At 39.9% G+C, this 22,547-nt stretch overlaps 1 protein-coding gene across 15 annotated transcripts in view; it reads left to right on the top strand.

Annotated features, from left to right (window-relative positions):
* LOC140464970 (catenin delta-2-like) overlaps positions 1-22,547 on the top strand; it is a 1,239,301-nt gene that overhangs the window by 938,399 nt on the left and 278,355 nt on the right. For all 15 annotated transcript variants that reach the window (XM_072560655.1, XM_072560657.1, XM_072560654.1 and 12 more), the window contains one exon: positions 8,524-8,761. In XM_072560655.1, the coding sequence (XP_072416756.1) occupies positions 8,524-8,761 (238 nt within the window). The remainder of the gene's footprint in view (positions 1-8,523; positions 8,762-22,547) is intronic.

Genomic DNA, 22,547 nt, shown 5'->3' with positions numbered 1-22,547 from the left:
TTGCCACTGGTCAGAATCCTAGAACTCCCTTCAGAATTGCATTGTGGGTGTCCCTATACCCATGGACTGTAGTAATTCACAAAGATAATTCACTCCCACCTTCTCCAGGATAATTAGGAACGGGCAATAAATGCTGGCTGAACCAACCATCCCATGAATGAATAAAAACTGTTGATAGTATTTCTACTGTTCCTTATGCGCTTCAACAAAATAATCACTCTTTGTTTCCCCTTCTAGCTTTGAATCAATATCACACAATATAAGGCACATATTCCCTTCTCTTGTCAGTCTTGCACAGAGATCATTCCCTCTGGGACACCTTGGTCCCCTCCTCCTTCACTCCCAACACCCTCCCACAGCATCTTCCCCTGCAACTGCAGAAGGTATAACACCTGCCCGTTTACTTACTTCCTCCCACTTCAGTATCTAAGGCCCCAAATACACCTTCCAGGTGAAGCAGTGCTTCACCCGCACTTCACTCAATCTAGCCGATTGCGTTCGCTGTTCACAATGTGGTCTCCTCCACATTGGGGAAGCAAAGCCAAGACTAGATGACCTCTTTGCAGAAAATCTATGTTCTGTTTGCAAAAAAGATCTTTAGCTTCCAATTTCCTGTCACTTCAACGCACCACCTTGTTTCCTGACCAACATCTCTGTCTCAGGCTTGCTGCAGTGCTCCAGCAAAGCTCAGCACAAGCTGGAAGAACATCATCTCATTTTCCATTCGGGCACCCTGCAGCCTTCTGGGCTGCATATTAAGTTTTCGAGGAGAAAGTGAGGACTGCAGATACTGGAGAACAGAGCTGAAAATGTGTTGCTGGAAAAGCGCAGCAGGTCAGGCAGCATCCAAGGAACAGGAGAATCGACGTTTCGGGCTTATGCCCGAAACGTCAATTCTCCTGTTCCTTGGATGCTGCCTGACCTGCTGTGCTTTTCCAGCAACACATTTTCAGCTCTGCATATTAAGTTTAACAACTTTAGGGCCTGAATTCTCTCATGTCCTTACCACAACCCCTGCACACCATGCCTTGTTATCACATAGTCTGCTATTGCACATAACCCATTGTTGGTCACGAACAGCCCTATTAATAGCTATTCACCCTCCTAGCTAGATCATTACCCACTTCTTTGTCTGCCCAACTGACGATCTCTCTCTTTAGACTCTATCCCCACCTATCGTTTACTCGTTATCCCCTCCCCCACCGTATCTTCTGCACATCAATCAATCTTTCCTCGCTACCATCAGTTCTGAGGAAGGGTCACTCAACCCAAAATGTTAACTCTGATTTCTCTCCCCAGCTGCTGCCAGAGCTGCTGAGCTTTTCCAGCAATTTCTGTTTTTGATTCACATAATGTTATGTATTCAGGATCAACAGCTGGTGATCTGTTCTCTGACTCTACTAAAGGGTGATGTTAATGAGGTGGTTAAAGTATGTCATGCCACGTGTGCTCTGTCCCAAGGCAGTGTCCTCACACATTGTCCTCTGATGCTTCTGTCTGACCTCCTTTCTTCACAGTAATCTTAACTTTCTTAATGCTAAAACTAGGAAGCATTTGTTTACACAAAGTAGAATGGTGATCTGGAGCTCTCTCTCACTTAAAAAGCGTTTGCTGTTCAGAAATTGTTGCATATTCCAAAACCTGAAATTGATGGACTTTATTAGCAAACATATAAAGGGATATGAAATCCAGGCAGGGGGCTACAATTGTGATGCAGATCAGCCATTTTCTGATTAGATAACAAAACAGACTCGAGAAGCTAAATAACCGATTTCTGTTGCTACACCCCCCACCACCACCACCACCACCACTCACAGCAGGGAGAAAATATATTTTTCATATTTTGGTTGTGAAAATCTGATACATTAGACTGCGATAAAATCTTTCAGTATGTAATAAAGATGAGGGACCTCAGTTATGTGGAGAGATTTGAGAAACTAGGTTTGTTCTCCTTAGAATACAGCAGGTTAAGGGACATTTAATAAAGATGTTCAAAAATACGGAGGGTTCTTATAGATTAAATAAAGAAAAAATGTTTCCACTGGAAGGAGAAAATGAATAAGGTTGGTATGGTTGCATTTTGTTATATAGTTGACTTGATGTTGAAAAATGTCACATGGAGAAAGTAAAATAATTCAATTATGTTCTTTCAGCTGTAAATTCTTTATAATCCCAAGTACTCATAATTATCAAGCTTATCTAGTGACCCAGAAAGCACATTCAGAAAGCTGAGCGCATATTAAGTGCGTGAAAACTGATCTTCTTTATTGGCTTTCTTGACAGAATGATAAGTAAAGTCTAATAAAAGATGCTGTACAGTCAAAATATGTTTTTTGAGGGTTAAAAAGTATTGGTTGAAAATGTGTCCATTGGAAGCACAGTAAAGGATTAAAGTGTTGGGTCTCAGCATGGGAACAACTGACATCAACAATCATAAGTTGGCACAGAAGATCTCAAGGACAATGGTGAATCACCATGGTTATGTACAAAGAGTTTTCATTGCTAAAATTCAGTGCAAGTTTTTGAGAATAAATCTGAAGTAAAAGTCACCTTAGCAGTTGCATCATCCACCTGCAGATTTCAAATCCCATTAGTGAGATGAGAGACTAAATTCCAGTCAGTGGAGCACTTCACATTGATTGCTCAGTTATCTCTATGGCTCTTTGATAAACATTTCAGCATGCTGAGCATTTTTTGCTCATGTAACTGTTTAATAAATGCATTAATATTTTCAATGCTATGTTATTTTCTGCCTTATTTTCTCTTTCTCCATTATTCCCTGCTTCGTCTCTTTCCTCTTTGTCTGTATGTCCTAGATTCAGGTCCAACATCAAAGACCTGAACATTAAATAAACTGACACTTCAGTGTACCACTGAGGGAGGTACAGTCTTTTAAACGAGGTGTTACACTTAAAGACTCTTTGGTGAATTACTAGCTTGCAGAATTATTTTAAAAAAGATCAGAGGAGAACTCCCAGTGTCCAGGCCATTACAAAGCTCCAAATCACCTACAACAGATTATCTGGTCATTATCTAATTGTTTTCTTTAGGTAGGGCCAGCAAACCCTTTTACCTCTTTCCCCTCACTTTTTAAAGCCACCTGTGCTAATCTACTTTTAATTGTTTGGTACTTCGGCGTGAGTCATTTTATAAAGTATGAAACAACTCAATATATCTAAATGCTGTTTGACAACACAATGATGTGCAACTTATTCAGTCATAGATTCACCCCCCAAGCTAGTTAAATAGCAACTGATTAAATACAATGTTCTCCTGTCACAGTTCCCAGAAGCTTGAAGTTAAAAACACAACATGCTGAAAATGGGAACAAGATAACCAACACCTGAAAAATAAACTTGATGTGTTGGATATTTATCTTTACGCCATTCACCCATCATGTCCCCATTTGAGAACCCAGGGAGGAGGTGTGACATTTCACATGTTTGTCAGAATAGCAGTCAGCTCGATGGCATGTGAATAGCTTTCCTGTTACCACAACACTCCTGAGGGGTTTAACACTTTAGCAGATCATTGATCCAGGAGGAAGTTAATACTGTCTAGTTAAAAACAGCTGAGAGCTGTGGTTTGCTAATTAGTTGTTCTCAGAATTAATTTGGCCAAAGGGTTTTTAAAATTCAAGCTATCAGAAACGTTTTGTTCCCCGTAATTGACTTGTATAAAGGAAGACCTCTTTTAACTATTTAAATGACCCACAAGTCATTTGCACTATTTAAATGTGCCCTGTGATTTTTTTCATTAGTCAAAAGTGTATCAAGAAATTTGCTAAATGTGCTTTATTAATAAGCATTATTTAAAATGCTGTATTATGCATGCATTATTTAAATGTGTCACAAGTCATTTGCACTATCTAAATGTACCACATGTCATTTGCACTATTTAAATATACAATGTGCTTAGAACAATGCTACACAAATGTGCATCATAGGCAGACAGTATCTATCATTCAGTAAGCAGAGACTGATGCCTGTTAGACAACATAGTTAACAAAACTGCATTCAGTTACCAATCATGAATGCTCCTTATAGCCACCAACTATTTTGTCAAAGTGCTTGCATGTAAATTTATAGAGGCACCTGATTTTGATTTCTGCCCCTTGTGTTTATCTCTTGCAAGGACACTATTCCAGAGTCACTTGTCTTCTCTTATACAAAGAAATGGACAATATTAATTTGCAAGCCTTTCCAGCACTTGTCCAATAAACTTCTTATTGTTGTTTTCAAATCCCTTCATGATCTTAGTTCTCCTATGATTGATATCTTTCATCCTTACAATGTTCATGTGTTCCTCAATTCATGCCTCTAGTCCACTCTGTTCATTTATCACTTTCCTGTTTCTTTTGCCCCACCGATAGTGACTGTTTCTTCAGCTACCCGAGGTCCTGAACTTCAGAATTGTTTTCCTGTTCCTCTTTGTCTTACCCTCCCTTTTAAACTGGTCTGTAAAAGATAAACCAAGACAGAAATTGCTGGAAAGACTCAGCAGGTCTGGCAGCATCCGTGGAGAGAAAGCAGAGTTAACATTTCAGTTCCTGTGACCTTTCTCTCAAATATCAAACTTTAGTCTGATGCTTTGGAATGCTTTACCACTTTAAAGACTGTACAATAAAACAAGTTATTCTTGATATTTTGACAGTGGGAGCATGAAAACATTCATGCTGCTTCTTGCACAGCCTTCACTCAGTGTCCATATTCTTTAGCAGGAGTCAACAGCAGCCACTGGGAACTGGAACCTTTGACAGTTTTTTTCCCCTTATGCAGATTGAGGCCAGTTATGGATTCCTAACTGTAATGAGATCAGCTAATTCATTGCACATTAGCACATGCATTTTTAAGAGCTGCTTTCAAGAGCGCTAAACACGATACTGTGCAGCCAGAAAGCTCTTAATAATGATTTACTTCTCTCCTTCTGTTGGCTATGATAGCAGGAATGCCAGCTGCTGGGGCATGTGAATGCTGGTTGTGTACTACACCATGGGGAGCAACATCTCAACCAAACCTCTTATCTTACTCGCAAAATGTCAGTATTTTGGGTTCTCTGCCTATCCACAGTTGCTCAGCAAAAGTGCTGTTTCGAGCTGAGTGGAATGAAACATGGCATCATGTTTAGGGTCATTAATTCCTTTTCATGGAAGATGAGCTAGCTTTTTAAAAATGTTTTGTGGTTATCCTTTTTTCTGACAGCTGGCTTTAAGTGGACAGGATCTGAACTCATGTCCTTTGGGGACCCCTGCCATAGCCAGCATAGTCCCACACTCTGTTAAAGATATCCTGAGCTACTATTCAAATGCACTTCCAACAAACTTCATTGGAGAGTGATCAGATGTGAGAAGCTGGAGCAGTGTTGTCCTTCCTATTGAGTTTCCTCTTCTTAATCCGTGACTTTAGCACTGCCAGGTATACAGGGTCCGACTATCCAACCAAAAACCATTGTGATATTCCAATCTCTTCAGGCTTTCTTCAGTTGATCAAAATATTCTGCAAACAACTATTTAATACACATGACGTTTATAGCATCAATTTTTAACCCAAAACTTAGAAAGCAAAGCTGATCAATGAAGAATATTTGAAGCTTTGGGGTTACAACATGCATCACCCTTACTAAATTTTCATACCCAACCTGGCAATTTCACCTTTCATAGTAGCTGCTTGAAAATGTTTACTTGTTTAGTGTACACTTTGCCTTTATAAAATATTTTTTAAAATATCCTGATTTGCAGCTATTCTTAATGTCAAGTGCAAAGACACAGCCTTTAGAGGGCAGGCAATATTGAAAGAGGAAGGGTCACTTCACCGAAAATGTGGCCCAAGGAGTGGCAGATGGAGTTTAATTTAGATAAATGTGAGGTGCTGTATTTCGGAAAGGCAAATCAGGGCAGGACTTTTACACTTAATGGTAAGGTCCTGCGGAGTGTTGCTGAACAAAGAGACCTGAGAGTGCGGGTTCATAGCTTCTTACAGTTGGAGTTGTAGGTGTACAGGATAGTGAAGAAGGCGTTTGGTATGCTTGCCTTTATTAGTCAGTGCATTGAGTAGGGGAGTTGGGAGGTCATGTTGCAACTCTACAAAACGTTTGTTAGGCCACTTTTGGAATATTGCATGCAATCCTGGTCTCCCTGCCATAGGAAGGTTGCTGTGAAACTAGAAAGGGTTCAGAAAAGACTTATAAGGATGTCATCAGGCTTAGAGGGTTTGAGTTATAGGAAGAGGTTGAATAGACTGGGCTATTTTCCCTGGGGTGACCTTATCGAAGTTTATAAAATCATGAGGGGCATGGATTGGGGTGAATAGTCCAGGTTTTTCCCCAGGGTAGGGGAGTCCAGAACTGGAAAGCATGGTTTTAATGTGAGAGGGGTGAGATTCAAAAGGGACCTAAGGAGCAACCTTTTCATACAGAGAATGGTGCATGCATGGAATGAACTGCCAGAGGAAGTGGCGGAGGCTGGTATAATTACAACATTTAAAAGGCATCTGGATGGATATATAAATAGGAAGTGTTTAGAGGGATATGGAAAAAGTGAGGACTGCAGATCAGAGCTGAAAATGTGTTGCTGGAAAAGCGCAGCAGGTCAGGCAGCATTCAAGGAACAGGACAATCGATGTTTCGGGCATAAGCCCTTCCTGACCTGCTGCGCTTTTCCAGCAACACATTTTCAGCTTAGAGGGATATGGGCCAAATGTTAGCAAATGGGACTAGATTTATTTAGGATATCTGGTCAGCATGGACGAGTTGGACTGAAAGGTCTATTTCCATGCTGTATAGCTCTATGACTCAAAGTCCAATATGACTTCTTCAGAGCGGGGTTTGGAAAGTGGTGAACAACGTTGTCTACAGCATAAAAGCCACCATTTTCCACTTCTTTTGAGCTCTAAAGAACAGTCATATCAGACTTGAAACATTAACTCTATCTCTCCCTCCACAGATGCTGCCAGACCTACTGAATTAGTCTTGAATTCAGACTGCCAGCAGCCATAGCATTTTCGTCTTATCTGTGTAAATAAAGATGAACTGAGTAAAAACAAAGCAATGAGAAATAAGATACAGACACTGCATTGTGTTAGGGTAAGAGGCAGAAATATCAAAATAGAAGACAAAGTTAACCATCTAAAGTTATTGAACTCAGAGTTGAGCCATGAAGGCTGTAAAATGCTGGAAGGAAATATGAGATCCTCTTCCTCTAGTTTGTGTTGGACTTCAACAGATGGTAATGTTAGTATAAGAGTAGAATGGTGTCAGAGTCATTCTTGTGGATTGAGTGACCTGCGATATGGAAATAGGAAGACTCTGCAAAATGGTCACCCAGTCTGTATTCGGTCTCTTCAGTGTCGAGGAGACCAATTTTAAGCAGCAATGCAATCGACAATAGATTGAAAGAAGGACATAGCAATCACTGTTTCACCTGGAAGATGTATTTGGGACCTCTGACAGTGAGGAGAGAGGAAGCAAATTGTGCCATTTGTGATTGTGGAGGAAGGTGTGAAGATGTTGAGGGTGTGAAATATATTGAGGTGTTGTGATGATAGAGGAATAGACCAGATGTCATGGAGGGGAGAGTCCTGAGGGAATGATAATGGGGACATGGGAATGTCAGATATTTTTAGTGCGTGACAGTGCTGGTGGCAGTGGAAATGGTGGAGGATAACCCTTTGACTTTGGAAGCTGGTAAGGTGGGAAATGAGAATGAAGGACATCCTTTCAGCACCCAAGGAGGGAGGGGAAGGCGTAAAGGCACACTGGGGGAAATGGATCAGATACAGTTGAGGGCCCTGTCAACCACAGTTTGGGGTGACTCCTCCATTGAGGTAAAAGAAAGACATGTCAGAAGCACCGTTGTGGAACATTAAGATCATAACTTGATAATCTGATATTAGATATTAATGAGTGTTTTAACATGACCAGGACACAAGGAAAATTCCTCTTTTCCAATTTGTGTCTTGTGATACATTATGTTTATCTAAGAGTATTTATTTTAATATCACATCTAAAAGCCACATCTCTTGACAGTGCTGCATTCAATCAGTACTGCACTGGAGTTTCAGGCTAGATTTTGCAAGTAGACCTCTGACATAGGATTTGAACCAAGAACTTTCTGTTTCACACATGAGAGCTTTCAGCTCAACCAGTGCTGACACTGAAGCTGGTTTCAAAGCTTTTGGGATGTCATGGCTGATCTGTACCCAATTTGATTTGCTCATTTTTGATCCCTATCTCTTAATTCCCTACCTCATAATAAATTCAAAGAATTGTCAGGGAGTCAAGTCCCTAAAGTTAAAGACAATTAAACGACAAGACAGTCCTCCCAGGATTTTCTGTAGCTGTGATGTGTGTTTTGCTTTGTTTCATTTTCTGACTGTGAAATATTTAACAGGATTCTGACGTTAATTTTGTGTCCCCCCTTACACCCACCCTGTACATATATGTGGTGTTCCTTTTGCCTAGACCTGGTGAACCATTTTTGTGAGCAGGTCCTCAGTTTCTTGCTTTGTCCCTACTTTCCCACTGTAGCCCCGCCCTCCCCCGCTGTTGACTCCGTATCCTTGCAGCGCACGGGCAGCCAGAACACCGCGACCTACCAGAGACCCAGCTACGCCACTGGCCCAGCAGCCAATTACGGAGATCCCTACCGGACACTGCAATACTGTCCTTCAGTGGAATCACCATACAGCAAGTCTGGACCAGCCATCCCGCCTGAAGGTACTTTGGCAAGGTCACCTTCCATCGACAGCATTCAGAAAGACCCCAGGTGAGTGGCAGCTTCTTTAAAGTTATTTTAATTCCCAGCAGAATGCTATTAAGAAAATCAACTTTGGCATCACAGAGAAAGGTTAACCATTTGCTCCTTACACCATTAGTGTATCGTGGCCAAGGTGCACTTACAAGTGGCGCTGGAGCTATTGACTAAGGCTCCTTCAACATCAACTTAAAAACCTACAACATTTACAGAAAAATAAGGACATCGCCAAATACAAGTCACCCTCCAAGTCACACAACATCTTGAATTTGAAATAGATTCCTTCCTTGTCACTATATTCAAATCCAGGACACCACCCCACAACAGCACCGTGGATGTCCCTATATCACATAGGCTGCAACAGTTCAAGAATGCAGCTCACCAACTTCTCATGAGTAATAGAACTAGGAGCAGGAGAAGGCAATTCAGCACCTTGAGACACTTCTCTATGGCTGACCTTCTCTCGACCTCAACTCCACCTTCCTGCCTGGTCACCCTTTAACTACAGATGGGCAATAAATGACAGTGATGCTTAAATTCTGTAAAAAGTACAAATATACAATTATGGCTTTCCTCCCTCACCCATTTTAAAATTTATACAAAGTCTTTTTCACATATCTTGGAACCTCATCATTCTTATAATAGTTTTTTTATAACAGCCATTCTTCAGCATGCTACTTGGAGGTGCACGTGTGTGCAGTACAGGTATTTTTTTTCAATCTTTGTTCCCTCCAAAGGAGGTTTACAGATTCGTCTCCTTCTTGAAACCCAAGAACAATGACTCCCAGCTCGAGGAGCACCTCAGACACTATTTTGCTTCAACCTGTTCTGATTGGTGCACTGTCCTCCTTGGACTGCATAAGTCCAAGATGATGTAGAGAGTGACCAATTACAGGACCATCTTCAAAGCCATTTGATTATTAAGTGACATGCAATGTTTGGCGCTAAATTGACAACGAGCTTTCTGGTTTTGTCACATTCTCCATTGCCAGATTGCACATTAGTAATTCCATGTGCAAGAGAGCTGCTACAATTTTTTTCAATGCATAACCTTATTTCAAACATGGATGTCCTACTGTGATACTGCTACTGGGTCATCTCTGAAGCAGTTCCTTTCTTTTTAAAAAGAAAATTAATCTTTCTCTGTCTTTGCTTTCCATAACTGGCAAGTGCTGAAACTGTTTGGTTTCTGATCTGAGTTCAAGAGTTATCAGTGAATGTCTATTTATTGAGAAACATTAAGTGTGTAATTTAAATTGTACTAATAATATACTGATACCTTTGGAGCTTCCACATAAAGGGCAAAGCTTCCACGTCAAAATATTTTTCTTGTCTCTTAGTTTTGGCTCAGAACTCAGTGCTGTCACTTTCCGTCAAGACAAAAGCCTATGAAAAGGCATTGAAAGAGATGTGCATAGACTACATATTTGCATGATGTTCAGGGAAGTTCTGAACTGTTGTATAATGCCTGTTAAGTTTCTGTCTCCATGCACACAATGTTCTCCTTGGGTTTTGCTTCAAGTTGCTTATTACTTTCAAAGGGAAAAACATTATTGCAGCGACATATTGTCTGGATTCATCAACTAGAACCACTTTGGTTTCAGGTTGGTTCACTGACATTTATTATGATAAATAATTGAAGATATTCAATTCCTCTTGTGTGTTTAACAATGGAGGAGAGGAGGCATGGTTTGAGGGAGGTGGGAAGGTGTCAAATTATGAAATATTGCAGGGGTTCTCTGAGGGTAAGTGGGTAATTGCAGCTTTAGTTTTAACTAGGATTTGTATTTGCCATGTTTGCTGAATGCTTTACAATAAAAAGTCTTTTGTTTGTTAACAGGGCATATACCAACATAGTTCACTTTGCTTTGTAGTCGAGATAAATTCCACTTTTTATGAGGATGATTTTATTTTCAATAGAGGGTAGTAGGAAGAAATCTTGTCACATCAGTTTCGAAGATTTTTAAAAAATCTTTTGCTGTTCTCCACGCAATGCAGGAGTTCAAAGCTATCAGGGAGAAAAATCAACTGAATACATTAATATGTTGTGAAATACTGCATCCTTTTGTATCTGTTTGACTACAATACTTGAATATGTTAAAGGCTTCCAAATAAATCCCTCTAGCTCTCTGCCGTGGTACTCCATAACATTTCTTGACTGCATGAGCCCCTCCCATCTTTTGCTTTCCTAACTGCGATTTGTTTTTAATCCTTAAACCTCCTGTGAAAAATTAGATTTTTCCTTTAATTTGATATTAAAATTCAGCAGATATTCCCTCAGTGTTGGTGAAGTTTCAGATAAGGGAGTGTATGGCTGTTCAGCAGTCATTTTTAATGATACAATTCAAAATCCTTGGGAGCTGACTGTGTCACATTGTGGTGAGCACAATAGGTGCAGCCCTTTCTAAGGTTGCCAACTCTCCAGGATTGTCCTGGAGTCTTCAAGAATTATTGATTCATCTCCTGGATATTTCTGCAAACCCAGAAGGAAAACCATTGTTACAGTAAAATGAAAACAGTGCTTTTTTAAAAAATTCTTATTGAACATATTTCCTTATTATTTATAACTATATTCAAGCTTGTTAAAAAGACTATTTGAATGGGTGGAGTGGTTGATGGCTAAAGGTCATGTAACAAAGCTTCCACAAATGCATCCAATCAAAGTTGGCAAGCCCAAGTTCTGCTTTTATTTATCCTTCCACGGGAACTGGCTGTTGCTGACAAGGCTGTCATTTATTTCCTCTCTCTAATTTCCTAACTGTTGAGGAACCATTTTAATCGCTGCAGGCTGTCTAATCAGGGAAACACTAAGGATGCCGTTAGATAGGGAGTTTCTGTGTTTTGACCCAGTCATAATGAAAAATCAGTGACTGATTTCCAAGTACTGTAATGGCTTATGACTTGGAGAGGAGCTTGCAGGCAGTGGTGTCTCACCTATCTGTTGCTCGTGTTCTTCTAGGTGGTGGAGAACATGAGTTTAGAAAGTGCTGTTGAAGCAACCTTTTTGTATTGCTGGAGTGCATCTTTCAGACGTTGCACACTGCTGCCACTCTAAGCCCATGATGGAGGGAGTAAATGCTTAAGGCAGTGGATGATGTGCCAATCAAGCTGCTTACCTTGTCCTGCAACACCAGGTTCTCATCCAATAGGTTTATTTGGAAGCACCAGCTTTCGGAGCGCTGCTCCTTCATTAGATGGCTATCACCTGATGAAGGAACAACGCTCCAAAAGCTAGTGCTTCCAAATAAACCTGTTGGATTATAACCTGGTGTTGTGTGATTTTTCACTTTTGTACACCCCAGTCCAACACCGGCACCTCCACATCATACTTTTGTCCTGGATGACACTGAATGTTTTTTGTGGTTTGATGCTGCACTCATGAAATAACTGCACAGAGGTTGGTATCCCATCACCAAGTCTCTCTTTATTTCTGTCTGCACACTATATGGGCTCTGACCATGCAGCTCAAAGCCAGTCCTGAGACTGAGGAGATCTTCTGAATCTCCTGTTTATATCTGTCAGCCAGGGCTCCTTGAGCAGTGGATGTTGTCTGCATGGATTTTATTCAGGCTTTTGACAAGGCCCCTCATGGCAGGCTCATCCAGAAGATTAAGATGCACAGTGACTTGGCTGCTTGACTTGAGAATTGGCTGAGCCATCGAAGGCAGAGGGTAGTGGTGGAAGGGTGGTTTTCGGCTAGAGGTCCAGAGTCCACAAGGATCTGTACTGGGAGCTCTGTTGTTTGTGATAAATGTAAATAACTTGGATGAAAATGTAGATGGGTGGGTTAGTAAGTTTGCGGATGATACTATGATAATGGAGTTGTGGATAGTGTAGAAGATTGTCAAAGGATACAGTATTATATAGATCAGTGGTAGATATGGGTGGAGAAAGAGCAGATGGAGTTTAATCTGGGTAAGTTTGAGGTGCTGCACTTTAGGAGATAAAATGTTAAGGAAAAATATACAGTTAAAGACCCTGAACAGCAATGATGTACCGAGGGATCTTGGGGTTTAAGTCCATAGCTCTCGGAAAGTGACCACACAAGTAGATATGGTGGTGAAGAAGCATACAGCATGCTTGCCTTTATTGCTCAGGGATCTGAGTACAAGAGTCATGATGTCAGTTGCAGCTCTGTAAGACTTTGGTTAGGCCACACTTAAGAGTATTGCATTCACTTCTGGTCACCACATTACAGGAAGGATGTGGAGGCTTTGGAGAGAGTTCAGATGCTGCCTGGATTGGAGGGTCTGAGCTATAAGGAGAGGTTAGAAAAACTCAGGTTGTCTTCTCTGGAGCAGCGGAGGCTGAGAGGAGACTTGATAGAAGACTATAAAACAATGAGGTACATAGATACTGGTGACAGTCAGAATCCTTTTCTCAGAGTTGCATTGTTAAATACTAACGGGGCATGCATTTAAGGTGAGAGGGGAAAAGTTCAAAGGAGCTGTGAGGGGCAAGTTTTTTACACAGAGTGGTAGGAATCTGGCATGTGCTGCCAGGGGTTGTGGTGGAGGCAGATATGTTAGGGCCATTTAAGGGATTTTTAGATAAGCATGTGAATATGCAAGGAATGGACCAAGGGCAGACAGAATAGATTAGTTTAATTTGGGTCATGTATGGCATAACATCGTGAACCAAAGGGCCAGTTCCTGTGCTGTACTGTTCCATGTTCAATTTGTTGGATCAGAATCCTGAAACTCCTTACTTCATAGTGTTGGCTCATTACGTCCTGAATATAATAGCTATACTGTCATTACAGTAGCAGGTCTTTACACCTGACCTTTGGGTTTTCAATGTAAATGGACATACAAATTTCACCTGAATTCCCATATAATCATACACATCCGCTCCCAACTCATTTATTTTCCACCAACATATTCTTCAAATTCTTATAAATAATGCATTTCTTATTTGTAAGCTGCCTCTTGTCACAATTTGTCGCTTCACTTTTCTGCCAGCATTTGTTGTAAATCCTGTGTCATGACAACCATTCAGTTTTAGTATGTAAATTGCTAGATGTAGTTGATGTGACTCTGGAATACATTTCCTAAACATTTCTGCTACTTTATCACGATTGATTAATTATGGGCTGCAGTCTGCTTAATATACTAATGTACTAATAGATTAGATGAAAGCAACATGCTGAATTCCTACTTTGTTTGCCTCCTTTCTAAAATTTCACTGATCTAGAAGAAAGAGTTGCACTTATGTAGTGCATTTTATGACCTTGAATATCTCAAAGTGGGTTTTAGCCAATGGATTATATTGCAGTTCCTCGCTGTTGTACAACACAAACTGCCAATGTGCACACAGTAAGGTCACTCAGATAGCAGTGGTCACACAAATTGCTGAGGGATAAATATGTTCCAGGATTCTCTTGTTTTTCTTTAAAGTATCCATGGACTTTTTTGTAGTTTTTGAGAGAGACAATAGTTTCTTTCTTTTAATGTCTTGTCCAAAAGACGGTACATCTGATCGTGCAGCTCTTCTTCAGTGCTATATGGCAGCCTAGATTGTGTGTCCGAGATGCCAGAGTAGACCTTGAACCCATTGATTTCTGCTTTAGAGATAAATATGCAATAGCTCCCACAGTGAAACAAATGATTCACATTCACCGACAGAGTGCATTACAAAGTGAAAGTCTGTGATCATCCTGAATCTGATGCTTTGATGTGATTGTTCCAAGCTTCAAGCATTTGAGAAAGATACATTTCCCACATTCATGAAAACATACACTTGTTATGTACGAGGTACTGCATCAAGTTATCTATGAGTATTAGAACACATAATTAATACCAAGCAAAATTCTGCTTGGGAAATGCTAAACGAGGCTGATGGGTTTTATAACCTATCAGCTGACACACTGTGACACTGAAACAAGTACAGATAGTAACTGGAGTATTAAATGATGATCTTTCAACAGTTTAATGGGGCCCATCTGTTCGGACACCCTGCATTAACTGGACAGTTCCATTATAGTTAACAGTTAATTAGATTTTAGTGATTTGACTGACTGGATAGTACAATATTTAATCTATTTTTCTGGTTAGGGATAATAACATTAAAGTTATTGGATTTTTCCTTTCTATCCTTTAATTAAGCACTTTAATTTAACAAGCTGGTTGGTGTTTCTTTTGAACAGCTATATTCTAATCTTTATCTTGAATTCTTTATTTTATGTTGTTAAAGAATATATTGATCTTTTCTGCAGACACCCCTCTAAATTTTGGTACTTTATGTTATTTGGCAAAGCAATTTATAGAAAAAGGTTAAGCCCAAGACTAAAACAGGACAAAAAGAAAATAAAATGCACATATTAAACACCTTTCAAAATCTCTGAATTTCCCAAAGCACTTGAAAGACAAATAAATGCTTTTAAAGTGTAATCACTGTTTAATATAGAACACCAATAGTCAATTTACACACACCAAGATCCACACACAACAACGTGATAGTGGTGAAATAATCAACTTTTGTTTTGGAGATGTTGGTTGAGGGATAAATATTGACTACTACACAATGAAGATTAGAAAAAATGTTGCCGGATAGAATGAAGATTATGAAGCACAAGCAACAGACACAGCTGCTCCACTGGCATGTAAACTACTACCAGGAATTAGTGCTCTTTTTCCTCGTGTCATTACTATTCAATTCATGAGGCTAACTAGAAGTATTTACTTGAGCCCTCTACACAGTCATTATCTCTTCTCTGTCTGCCCTGGCACACTTTCCACTACAATCCATTAACATCAACTTGTAATTCTAAAGCACCTTTAGCAATAGTATAACAGTGCTTCACAAAATCTAGGCAATAAACAGTTGGCCAAAGAGATAGGTTTAAAGAAGCATCTTTAGGAAGGGAGCGATTTGGAAAAGGGATTCAAGTTGAGGATTGTGTAGATTGACATTTGGTTCATGCTGCGGGGAAGACATTTAAATTTGGTGAAAACAGAGAATTAAGGTGAATTATTTCATACGAAAGGCAAAAAACAAGAGGAATAAGTTAGTCGGGAGACCACTAAAGGGAATAGTATAGAGGGATGACTGGATGTATTTTTGGGATGGAGAGAATGGTTGTGGCAAGAATATTAGATCACAGGTTTAAAATAATTCTTGAAATTATGAGGTGTCAAAACCTGCTTCTTGAGAAATTCCTCTCCTATACATGCGCTCATGTTAATTCCCACTCACTTACCACCAAATAGGAATTGTCAACCAACTATTAATTCTATTTCCTAATTTATGTTAGAGTAATTTTATTAGTTAATGCAGTGTTCTGAGGAAAGCTCTAGGAGAAGGGTATAGAACCACTGTTAAATGTGTGTAGCGAATAAATATTAGTCATCATGCGACCATTTCATTTCAGGTCAATTGTTCAGTCACATTGCAGCTGCTTTTTCAGCCATTCTGGCTCGACTGCTCCACTCTCCTGCTGCTTCCCTGCTGCGAGATCATTCAGTCAGTGAAGTGACCTGGCGAAATTGGAAGCTGTTCAAGAAACCATTTGGCAGGATTATATGTCACAGTACTCTTTTGCCTTATCTGTTGTGATTTGGTACTGTTCTGTTGCTAATCCAGATTGCATTCCAGTTCAGTAAAATTATTGAATCAAGTTTCATCAGTTCTGTCCTGAATTTGATGTCATTGTTAAATTTCTAGTGCCATATTTTTACATTTCTTGGCATGGTACTCCAGTTAGCTTATGGTAGCTTCCTATTTATCTTATGTTTTCTCTCACTAGGTACTGAAGTAAAGAGGATTTTATATCATCTTTCTTTGTTAACTAGTGGAGCTGTCTTCAGGCAAACACTATTTTGGAGTTTTTTTGGGCTTAAACATCTGATGACACTAATTACTGAGAAAGTAATTGACACAAAACAGGAAAAGGGTCAAAAGAAGCTTATTGCTGGCACAGTTGGAGATGTTGAACCAGTGTTGGAATTATCAACTGAGATAAAAGTTTAAAATGACAAAAATCTACATAGGATTTACAACATGGAAGTAAACTATTTAACCCAGATGGCCCATGCAGTATTCTTCAAATGAGCAATCTTTGACCGTTTCCTTTATTGATTTTACTTTACCAAATCTTAATTGATGACAATCTCTGCTTCAGTCATTAACTTCTGTCATGCATGCTATAACCTCATAACGCTCACACAAACTTTCCCTGTCCACTGTCCTAAATCTATATTTCTTAGAAAAAAAAAGACTTGCATTTGTATAGATCTTTTTTGTGACCTCACAGCATCCCTAGGCATTTTACAACCATTGAATTATTTTTGAAATCTAACCAATGTTGTATTGTAGGCAATGTAGGAAATAACTTGTGCACAGCAACAGAAATTCATTTCCCTTTGGCCTCAAACATAGGCTGCTCTCATAGACTTGATGTTGTATATCCATGGGCCACATGAGGATCTGCACCTCAATCACTCCAAGTCAATTGCAGTTCCAGTGATGGACGGAAACAAAGCTGGCTGCATTACTGGTTGACCACAGTAATATGGTCAAGAGGCAGCAAATTCATCTTTAAAGAGTTAAAATTTTAAATATTTGTTCTAAAATCCATAAAATTCTTATAATGCCTTAGGCCAGAATAATTTCCACCTTGCTTCTAATCCTCTGTGTTATGCACAGTCAAATTAAATTGCACAGAATTGCACAGTCCTCAACACAAAAACAGGGTCATCAGGCTGAAATGGTCAATGCTGTTTATGCTCCACATAAGCTACATCCTACCCTTCTTCATCCAACCTTCTCAACGTAGCCTTCAATTTGTTTTTCCTTCAAACTCTTATCTAGGTTCCACCTAATGTATGCGTACTATTTCTTTTCAATTGGTCCTTCTCACAGTGAGTTCTGCATTCTCACTACTCTATACATAACGAAAATTTCTCCTGAAATCCCTTTTGGATTTGATAGTGACTATCATATATTTATGCCCCTAATTCTAGTCTGCGTTAATAAGTGGAGGCACCTTCTCAATGTCTACTGTGTACATGTTGAGGTAGAAGAATCGATGTAGTTTAAAATAAATAATTACATTAGATTAGTTAATGAAGCATCATTCAACATGTCTCTTAAATATTTCAGTTGTATTTTGCTAATTGAATATAGAAATTGTAATTCCCTGGATGTAGGTGTCACTGGCAAGGTCATCATTTATGTCCATCTCTAGGTACTGTTCAGAAAATGTGGGCCACTTCCTTGAATCTTTAATATGGTTTGATAAAGCCAAATTCCCTCCCAGACAGTTAAAACTCAACCATGTTGGTTTGTGACTGAGGCATGTTTAGACCCACCTGGGTGAGGAGCACATACTTCCTTCCCTAATGGACACAAGCTTTTTCTTAACACTAAATTTCAACGTGCCCTTAGATGCTAAGGGAGGGTTGAGAAGGAGCCTGATATATCTTCTTCCAGGTGTCTGCTGACCCTCCTTTGATACCACATCAGATTAACCAACAAAAATAACATTATCACATCGGTTGTTGAATTTTAATAACTCTTAAAGCTGTAAAATTTGACCTTCATCACTTCATTCTAGATTGAAGATTTTTGTAACTGAAAACAAAAATGCATAAAAACTCCAAAGAAATGACTAACCCACTAATTGAGGTCACGAAGTCTTAAATGTTATCAGCCAAGAAACACGTAATTATAATTGCATAATGCTAGATAAGAAGACTTTCACAATGCCTATCTCTTCTCTCAGCAGCTCTTAAACCTGAAGTCTGCTGACCAGCTTTGCGATGACTGGATCAAATTACAGATTGCAGAGAACTTTAATTAATGTGCAACACATCAGATAAAGTGACACATTCCAGACAAATTATTGATATAAAATAAAAAGAGGAAAGGTTGGAAATACAAAGCAGGTCAGGTAGCATCTGTGGCAAGAGCAGCAGAGTGAACAGCCCCTCCACTGTTCTACAGGGGATGGGGAGGAGGGGAGCCACATTGTGGGTGATAAGACTTACAGTGCAGAGCTTATCAGCTTCCCAATTAAAACAGGAAGAATCAAGGATGGCCTTCTGAACTGGAGGCCAATTGGAGCCATGAAGTAACTATTTAAAAGAATCTTAAGAGACAAAGCTCACTGCTGCTGGTAACTTTTGTTTGTATCATTTGCTTATCATTTGAGTAAACCATGATGTAACTGATCACATGACTGTTATATCAGACGCTTCACTAGAGAGCTGTATTTGATAACTGAGTGTATGCTGATGTAAGTAAAGGAGTACTGCAGTACCTAAGGAATTGAAGAGCCTTGCTTAGTGATAAAAGCAAGTGTCCTTTGGTACAATGTATATGCAGACATGTGCAGCCTGAGATGCTCCAGACTGACACAACAATCTGCATGTAGCAGTGTTGGCTTCAGGTACAAAATAAAGTATTGTACCTCCAAGGTGCCCATCACGAATCTAGCCCAATCATGTTATACAGTTCAATGGAACAGGAAACATTTGTCATTATTATTGCCAATTTCTGACTGAGCTATTCTGATAGGATATAATTAGCCAGAAAACCACACAGAACCTTAAGGACCTGATGAATGGTCACTAGACTCAAAATGTTGTCTTTGTTTTTCTCTCTGCTGGTACTGCCAGACCTGCTGAGTGTCTCCAGCACTTTCTCTTTTTGTTATAGTGTGATGTTACTTCCAGAAAACTCTACATCAGTGTAATCACCAGAGAAGTGCCAAAGCCATGTATTTATGCATATATTTGAATTGCTCTGCAAGATAATTGGAACAGAAGATCTGGTGCATCTCATGGTGCTGCTCAATGAGGGTATGCTAAATGTTCTCTTGTTAACTTCTGAAACATTCATGTGCAGTGAGCAATGCACTTTGTGGAGTTCACTTCAAACTGATTGTAGGAGTGACAAATTACTTTGCATTTAAGGTCCCATACAGAATGATGTGAGAATGACCAGATCAGCTGTTCTCAGTGAAGTTGGTTGAGGGATCTATATTGAAGAGCATGAAGCAAAGAGCTTCTCTGAATTTTACAGAATAGTGGCACAAATTGCTTGATGTGCATTTGAGAAGGTGGAGATTTAGTGTCATGCATTCAAGGTGGCACCTGTGACAGAGCGGCACTTCCTCTGTGCTGTACTGTACTGAAATGTCAGCTAAAGTCATATCCTTTAACTATTGGAGTGAAGCTTAAACATCCAGCCTTCATTCGACTCTGTGGTGAGAGTGCTCTGGTTGCTGGAATTCCTGGAAATCTGACTCAACAGGAGTTAACAGGAAGGGTGAGAAAGCAGACATAAAGCATCATCTCCATGGCACTTCCTCTCTTTGTAAAGACAGTGCTTTAGTTTCAGTTACTGGTCAAAAATTGTTGGAAGTTCATGGAAATGATACAATGACCTTGTCGATAAAGTAGTGTTCCAACCACAGCTTCTGTAAATGTCACTGGAAGCTTTATTACTTTGAAGAAATGATAGGATCAGTATGAGCATTGGATGATTGCAGAACAGAATAAAGTTCACTTTCCTTCCTGTGTCTGTGGTTGAATTATTTCTCCTTCTCTAAAAATGTTTATCTCATTAAGTCTGTGTTGTGCACACTCACATTGGAGATAATTGAACCTTTTTGCAGTTTTCCTTTTAGCTCTGCTTCTTTGTATTAGAAAGTTTATAATTATGGGTAATTCCATTACACCGTAGTTGGGTTCCAGTGAAACTTCACTTAATGAAAAATCACTTAATAAAAATAACGGGCCTATTGGAAAAGTGGCATTAGGGGCAAACCAGCAAAAAAAAATCACTCATAATCGCTCAAATATCACCCAAAAGTCTAACGTAAAGTATAGTACAGCCTGAATAAAGGTTGAAATCATGTATATTAATGAAACAAAAGTAAATTTAACACAGTACATTTAAAAAATGTAAGAAGGCTGCTCTCAGTACAGTACTTTGCACAGAAAGCTGGTCTCAGCAGCTGACATCACACATGCGCAGTACGGCATAAACACCGGTGCTGATATCACACATGCGCAGTATGGCGTAAAGACTGGTACTGACATCGCATGTGTGTGGAACAGCGTGGAGATTTTGGTGCACGTGCAGAACGAAGCATGTGAACTGATCTCCGCTGGAACCGCCCTATTGCCAATGGAGGTAAGCATTCCCAATAATGCCATTCCATAATTCTTCAGCGACATTATAGCCAAATCGCATTGCTGAAACACACATTATCCCAGAACTACCTGTATACATAGTCACCAAGTGTTAATTGTAACATGCTGTGATTCAGTGCTCCAATTGACAGTTTCAGCTTGTGGTAGTTCCTGAGTACAGTTATACCTACGGTCAGCTCCTGGGCAGCTTTGTACTTGTTACCAGTCTCTGGGTACAGTTGTTGTCTTTGCGTGATTTGGATATGATGATATGTCGTTGGAAAGGTGACAGTTGCTCCTGTTTGTATAGCCGTGCTGTAATCCTTTCTAATAAAGGATTAGGCTGCTACAGAATATGGATCTGGACAGCCGTGTAATGGGATAATAAAGCAAAATCTGGCTTGTTTGAAAAGTTGTAATACTTGAGTTAAGAAGCAACTTGAATATCAGACCTTGTGCACCAGGTCATCTGTTGGAGTTGATGAAATTGTAACTCATATGGAACCATGTTGATAACATATCGCAGCCCAGTGTCTCTAGCCTATAATTGCTATTGATTTTTTTCCCATATTTTGATGCCATCAGGATGGAGTGCGTGGAACAGACCTCAGTAGTTGATGGTACGTGATGAGGCAGAATTCAAGGTGAAGACATTGAGACCAGTTTGTCATATAGTCATAATCAATCTTTTTAAAATGTTTGAGCTACAGGGAGAGGTTGAATAGGCTAGGGCTGTTTTCCCTGGAGCATCGGAGGCTGAGGGGTGACCTTATAGAGGTTTATAAAATCATGAGAGGCATGGATAGGATAAATAGACAAGGTCTCTTCCCTGCGATGGGGGAGTCCAGAATTAGAGGGCATAGATTTAGGGTGAGAGGGGAAAGATATAAAAGAGACCTAAGGGGCAACTTTTTCATGCAGAGATGGTACATGTATGGAATGAACTGCCAGAGGAAGTGATGGAGGCTGGTACAATTGCAACATTTAAAAGGCAGATAGATGAATAGGAAGGGTTTGGAGAGATATGGGCCAGGTGCTGGCAGGTGGAACTAGATTAGGTTGGGATATCTGGGCGGCATGGATGAGTTGGACCAAAGGGTCTGTTTCCATGCTGTACATCTCTATGACTCTATGACAAAGACTCAATGAGCTCTAGGAGAGTGGAGTTGAAGCAGAAAACAACCATGATTGAACTGTTTGAGGAGCCACACAGTCAACTCCAAGTTCTATTTCTTATATTCTGAACTGAGCTTGTTCTTGCTGAAGTGAAGCGTGTGCTGTATTGACAGGGCACCAAGTTTAAGATGGCAAAGTTTTAGGTCATTTGCATCAAGAGTACGGAAGACTGATCTGCAACACTGAATTTATATAATAAAAACAGAAATTACTGGAGAAACTCAGCAGATCTGGTAGCGTCTGTGGGAAGAAAGCAGAGTTAATATTTCAAATCCAGCACTCTTTATCAGAGCTGTTAGCATTTATGCTGAAGCCTAAGTGGGGAAGGTGAGAGGGAGGGGAGAGGAGGTGACAGAGCCTAGAGCGATATGAAAGGAGTAGGTAACGGAGGAGATTATGTATAGTGGGCCAGGACAGAAGAAAAGTTGAATAAGTGATCATAAGAGCTCAGAGTGAGGAAATGGGTGAGCCGTGCTAAATGCAAC

The sequence above is a fragment of the Chiloscyllium punctatum genome, chromosome 41 (genome assembly GCF_047496795.1).
Source record: "Chiloscyllium punctatum isolate Juve2018m chromosome 41, sChiPun1.3, whole genome shotgun sequence".
NCBI classification, from domain to species: domain Eukaryota; kingdom Metazoa; phylum Chordata; class Chondrichthyes; order Orectolobiformes; family Hemiscylliidae; genus Chiloscyllium; species Chiloscyllium punctatum.
This window is presented reverse-complemented; position numbering and strand designations above follow the sequence as displayed.